At 44.7% G+C, this 6414-nt stretch overlaps 1 protein-coding gene across 1 annotated transcript; it reads left to right on the forward strand.

Moving 5' to 3' along the window:
* Nucleotides 1–3687: 3687 nt before the first annotated feature.
* LOC121550647 (aquaporin-5) lies at nt 3688–5777 on the forward strand. The gene is made up of 4 exons (XM_041862986.2): nt 3688–4233; nt 4439–4600; nt 4796–4876; nt 5014–5777. Exons 1-4 carry the CDS (start codon nt 3724–3726, stop codon nt 5179–5181), a joined length of 921 nt encoding a protein of 306 aa, XP_041718920.2. The 5' UTR covers nt 3688–3723; the 3' UTR covers nt 5182–5777.
* The last annotated feature ends 637 nt before the right edge of the window (nt 5778–6414 follow it).

Below are 6414 nucleotides of genomic sequence, written 5' to 3' on the forward strand. Positions count from 1 at the left end.
GTAATGAGCTGAGATTAGGAGCACACACTTAAAGGGAGTGCTCCTAATCTCAGTTTGTTACCTGTATAAAAGACACCTGTCCACAGAAGCGATCAATCAATCAGATTCCAAACTCTCCACCATGGCCAAGACCAAAGAGCCCTCCAAGGATGTCAGGGACAAGATTGTAGATCTACACAAGGCTGGAATGGGCTACAAGACCATCGCCAAGCAGCTTGGTGAGAAGGTGACAACAGTTGGTGCAATTATTCGCAAATGGAAGAAACACAAAATAACTGTCAATCTCCCTCGGCCTGGGGCTCCATGCAAGATCTCACTTCGTGGAGTTGCAATGATCAAGAGAACGGTGAGGAATCAGCCCAGAACTACACGGGAGGATCTTGTCAATGATCTCAAGGCAGCTGGGACCATAGTCACCAAGAAAACAATTGGTAACACACTACGCCATGAAGGACTGAAATCCTGCAGCGCCTGCAAGGTCCCCTGCTCAAGAAAGCACATATACAGGGCCGTCTGAAGTTTGTCAATGAACATCTGAATGATTCAGAGGAGAACTGGGTGAAATTGTTGTGGTCAGATGAGACCAAAATCGAGCTCTTTGGCGTCAACTCAACTCGCCGTGTTTGGAGGAGGAGGAATGCTGCCTATGACCCCAAGAACACCATCCCCGCCGTCAAACATGGAGGTGGAAACATTATGCTTTGGGAGTGTTTTTCTGCTAAGGGGACAGGACAACTTCACCGCATCAAAGGGACGATGGACGGGGCCATGTACCATCAAATCTTGGGTGAGAACCTCCTTCCCTCGGTCAGGGCATTGAAAATGGGTCGTGGATGGGTATTCCAGCATGACAATGACCCAAAACACACAGCCAAGGCAACAAAGGAGTTGCTCAAGAAGAAGCACATTAAGGTCATGGAGTGGCCTAGCCAGTCTCCAGACCTTAATCACATAGAAAATCTGTAGAGGGAGCTGAATGTTCGAGTTGCCAAACGTCAGCCTCGAAACCTTAATGACTTGGAGAAGATCTGCAAAGAGGAGTGGAACAAAATCCCTCCTGAGATGTGTGCAAACCTGGTGGCCAACTACAAGAAACGTCTGACCTCTGTGATTGCCAACAAGGGTTTTGCCACCAAGTACTAAGTCATGTTTTGCAGAGGGGTCAAATACTTATTTCCCTCATTAAAATGCAAATCAATTTATAACATTTTTTACATGCGTTTTTCTGGATTTATTTTGTCAAATAAACCTACCATAAAAATGATAGACTGATCATGTCTTTGTCAGTGGGCAAACATACAAAATCAGCAGGGGATCAAATACTTTTTTCCCTCACTGTATTGCCTGTTATAAATATGGCTGATTCAGTCTTAGTACTGAATGAGCTGAAAAGACCTGAGTCAGTAAAAAAGAGATGAACTTGATTGCGGTGCGTGTGCGCGATGACGTCAGGTCGTAGTACATTCTTTATGTGATTTCAATAGCATCGACTGTTCTGAGTTTTTAATAATATGTTTTTATCAATTACATTTAGACTAGTAATGTCCTTTTTTATGACAAGGCCTATTTACAATCTATCTAGCACCCAAACTGTCTTTTGCCCCTTTTTGCATTGGTCTCAATCTTATCTAAAAACATGCAGAATTCCTGGGCACTGGCACATTTAATTCCCAGTGTGTCCCATGGCCATGCCAATGTCAAAAGTGAGTCTGGAGTGGAATGTGTTAGTGTGACCACTGCACAGGGAGTATTGGCAGGCCATTGAAAGTTCAGACCCAACCTCATAATTTACTCTCCATTAGCTACAAACTGAGACAGAGTCCTCCTCACGTTTCTGGAGAGTAGAGAGGAGAGGGACTCACAAATAAGTGGGTCATCATCAGATACAAGGGGAACGGGCCCGGCTTGGGAAACAGAATAGGCACATGTAGCCATCTGGGAGAATCGGTCCCATAGAAGAAAAACAAGTTGACCTTTGCAGAAAAGAAAGGGAGGAGGGAAAAGTAAAAGGAACAACACCTTAGATTCCGATTGCCGCCAATTCCCTGTGATGGTGCCATGGCACACGTGACTGTCACAGTCCAAATCCCCTATACCCCTTTATCCATTAGTGGTAAGTACTGAGGGGCACTCAAAGCTGTTTTATTCAGGGTAGGGGCAGGGCATAAAGGAATTCTTTGTCAGGAACTAAGACAGGAATGCAAGAGAATGGGGAGGCAAGGAGACAAGGAGACAAGGAGATAAGGAATCGGTACAGATGATGGAGAGATATGACAATGGAAAGATGATTAACAACTGAAGGACAGCAGATTCTACACTAACTCAATTCATGTATATACTGTATTTCATTGCACAGTATCTGCACGGTAGGGTACAATGAATCCCAGCTAACCATTCTTAACTTTTGTTCTAGACTGTAGGCTACCTTTTAAGATACCCTCCTCATGTTTTTATATGAAGAATATTTCACAAAAATGCATGCCTCAAGTTTCCCCTTGTTAACACACACACACACCCCAATGTATACTTTGTATAGTCTAAAGGGTCATACTGTACTCTCCCCCTTTTCCGTTGTATGTATAATGTCCTACTATGACATTCCCTGTCATCTACATTCATCCCGATCTCCACATGTTGTTGAAACACCATCGCTCATTATCATATTTTACACAGTTGTCTGCTCTGTCCTGACTCAACCAGCCTCAGGTACTGTATCAATTTCCATGACCTTGGTAGGAAGCTATCTCTGCAGGGGAATCTCAGCATAACTGTACTGCCATTGTTCCTAACGGATCTTCACATGCTTTACTGTGGTCGTTTTTAGTTACCCCACCCTCTCTTAGTCAACCTGTTACAGTAAAACTTCCCTGGGCACTCTCTAAGATGAGAGAGCTCCCTTTTGAGGGGATTAAAAATGCCCCTCTTGGCATCCTTTACCTGCTACACTGGCTTCAAATGCTGTATTTGGCTTGTTTTTGGTTGGACAGAATATACAGTATCTTGATCAGTTTATTTAAAATTATATACATTGATCTTAAACTCTGATTGACCCCAGGTCAGGAAAGTACACCTTTTTAGATGAATCCCAGGGCACCACTAATTGCAAATCAGTTAGTTGGCTTTGGCTTGTTCAGCTCAAACCTCAGCCACACTGAAAGATATAAAGCTTCAGGTAACCTTATAATCCTCTGTGGTGAAGCACTTTTCTTTGAGAAACAGAGGCAAGGGTGTGTGTGAGAGAGTTAGAAGAAGGGAAAAGGAAGAGGGGAGACCCCCCCAGCTGCAAAGAGAGACCAGAAGCTAGCGGCCCCTAGCTAGTGGCCCCTCATTACCTATGGGTAAATCTGTGGCCCCCCGGAAAGAAGACACCACTCGACATTTACCGGCAGCCATCTGAGAGTACAGGAAAGCAGAAAGCCAAAACATGCATTGGCTAAGCTAAGCCTCCCCACCTCCCCTCCACCCTTACCCACCTACAGTACACATCACAATACAAGCAGTATACTGAGGGGGACAGGTAAATATCTCAGCGGGGGGAAACAGAGGCCGCCTTCCTGACATATGCGTCACACAGCGGTATGTGCCCCCTCTATATAGGTTACCATTGCAGTCCCTTGTGGTTGTTTGGTTCTGCTGCTGCTGACTACTGGATGTGTTTCATGGCAGAGCAACAAACAAACAGAGAAACAGGACAACAGAGAGACAGAGATTCATTCATCCATCATGCAAGTCCTTTCCAGTCTGGCGTTGGTTCTGAAGAACATTTGGACACTCTCCTTCCTCCGGGACCTTCTGTGTGAATTTGTGGGCACTGCCCTCTTCCTCTTCGCCAGTCTGGCCTCGGTGGTGCTACGGCCCCAGCTTCCAGCCTGGGATGGTAGCCTCTCCAGTCCCACCAGTGATCATCATCTCCATGCCTTGTCCTTCGAGTCAGACCCATCCTCTCTCTCGGACACCCAGCCCCTCTCCGAGTGCCACCCTGACCCCCTGCATGTGGCCCTGGCGTTCGGGGCCTCTGTGGCTGTGGTATCTGTGTGCCTGGGTCCTGCTACCTCTGGAGGAGGGGTCCACCTGAACCCGGCTGTGACCCTGGCTCTGGCTGCAGGACTGAGGGTGAGCCCCTGGAGAGCTGTCCTCTACGTGGGGGCACAGCTCCTCGGTGCACTCTGTGCCTGTGCCCTCCTCATGGGAATGGTGCCTGCCCCACTCAGAGGGCATTTGGGGCTCAACGAGGTGAGTCACATCTGATTCATTTTTATTTGATTCTAGGTTGTAGTGAAGTATTGTTTTTCTGTAGTATTATAGCTTCCGAAAATACATTATTAGAAATGTTTTGCCAAAATCTTCTTTGTATTTTAGTATTTTTGCTTAATTGATTATGGGTGTTTATGGGTTATGGGTGTTATAAACATTATCTGTAAAATGTTTCTTTTTCCAGGTAGCCTTGGGTGTCCACCCATGCCAAGCCTTCTCAGTGGAGACAGCCATCACCTTTCAGCTGGTAGTCTGTGTCCTCGCTACGTCTCGACCCAAATCAGCCTTCCACCTCCAGGGTCCTGTATTGGTCGGCTTGTCTGTCACTTTGGGAAATCTAGTAGCGGTAAGGAAGATGACAGATCCTATTTGTGTTAGTTTAAATTCTGTCTGACCACAATAGAGTTGCTATGGGTAATTTGATGGATTTTGTCAATTAAAACATTTTGTAGATCTTTACATTTGTCTTATCTTTTGATTTCATGCCCCCCCTTCTCTCTTATTCTCCCTCTCTCTCTCTTTACCTTCTTCCTCTGACCAGATTGGGTACACTGGCTGTGGGATGAATCCTGCTAGGTCTTTTGGTCCAGCTGTGGTCACTTTAAAATTTAATAACCATTGGGTGAGTCTGGCCAAGTTGACTATCTCTCATTGTGCTCCATGAAAATTACAAAAGTATATTGACGCTATTTACTAACATCACACCATAGTGCACACATTCAAAACTACTTACAAAAAAAGTATCTCTCTCCTCTGCAGGTGTATTGGGTGGGGCCGTGTGTGGGGGCGTTACTTGCTGGCCTACTACATGACCTGGTGCTCCACCCACGATGGGGTTGCCCTGGCGACTGGTTGGCTGAGTTTAAGGAACTGTTTCCCAAGGATCCACTTAAACAGCCCACCACATTGGAACACACAGTGGAGTAGAGATGGAGGCAGTTCTCTTACCATTCTTCGACCATTGACCAAAGGTGACCACACACCATTCTCTGATATCTGACCACTTGCCACTGGTGTACACAAGTGGCCATGGTATCTGGGTCCATCGTTGAGTACCACTGAGTGAAGAAACTCAAAATGTGTACACATCTACAGTATTCATGCACATCTACATTGTAGCTATGATAATATACTCTGCTGTATTCTCTGGGAGACTGCGCTCTCCTCTCTTTTCCTGAATGTACTGGCTAGTTTCCTTTCTGGCTAGTTCTGCGATATTTCAGAACTGAACAAAGCACTAATCCACCATCTCAGGTTCTTCACAATCATGTTGTTTGTCAGCTTGACTTCATTTTGTGCATCTTTGTACCTCTCTGAGGTGTCGAACCATCTGTAGATGCAGACAATTTCTATTCAGACCAAAGCCTAGATATTTGTATGAGTGTCCAAGGTGATTTCATTCAGGTCAGTTAAAGTACGGGTACAGTTCTTCAACAAGCTGTGTAATCATTCACATTATGGGACAGATCACTATGATATGTGTTTTTATATACCACTATCATGGGGTTTGTCCTGTTATACATATTTCAATGACAGCTGTATGACTCAGTAAAATGTTCTTTATTATAGAATGAATTCTACATTTGTTTTTCACTAAATTGAAACAGAACATTATGTGTTTCATGTCCTCTGTGCAAGAGTTTATTAAAGCTGAAAACACCAAACGTATGAGTCGTCCTACCGTGTGTACAGGGGAGGGGAGTGTAAAGTGAGTGTGAAGCTACAGGAGTCATTTTGTGTCAGGTCCACTTACATTTTCCATCTGTTTCCATGAATTGTCATGCCCTGGGGAGGACTCATCTGGGAAGGAAGGGGTTGGGTGTAATCTCTCAAACCCAGCAACCCCGCCCTGTGTGTGTCTCTGTCTGTCTCTCTCCCTCTCTCTCTCTCTCTTTCTCTCTCCCAACTGAGAGAAAAAAAATAGAAAAAATAGTATTTGGATCCACATCCCGATAGTGTTATACCTTGGTTATGCACACTCTTGAATACTTAATACAATGTTTTAGTTTTTTTCATTGATGTACTATGACAGACATTGTTGACAAGTTAATATAACACTATAAATATATGTGTGTGAGAGCTGCAGTTCTGTTCTGACAGATTCACATCTCTTCACTTCATTGCACAAAATATTCTCTGCAAAGTCCTATCTGCAGGAAA

Source organism: Coregonus clupeaformis, chromosome 35 (genome assembly GCF_020615455.1).
Source record: "Coregonus clupeaformis isolate EN_2021a chromosome 35, ASM2061545v1, whole genome shotgun sequence".
Classification (NCBI taxonomy): Eukaryota; Metazoa; Chordata; class Actinopteri; order Salmoniformes; family Salmonidae; genus Coregonus; species Coregonus clupeaformis.

Excerpts from the sequence above, each read along its gene's own strand:
- LOC121550647 (XM_041862986.2), top strand. The coding sequence starts at position 3,724 with ATGCAAGTCCTTTCCAGTCTGGCGTTGGTTCTGAAGAACATTTGGACA. Across the intron at positions 4,234-4,438 it reads GGCATTTGGGGCTCAACGAG|GTAGCCTTGGGTGTCCACCC; the intron begins GTGAGTCACATC and ends TTCTTTTTCCAG. Across the intron at positions 4,877-5,013 it reads TAAAATTTAATAACCATTGG|GTGTATTGGGTGGGGCCGTG; the intron begins GTGAGTCTGGCC and ends TCTCCTCTGCAG.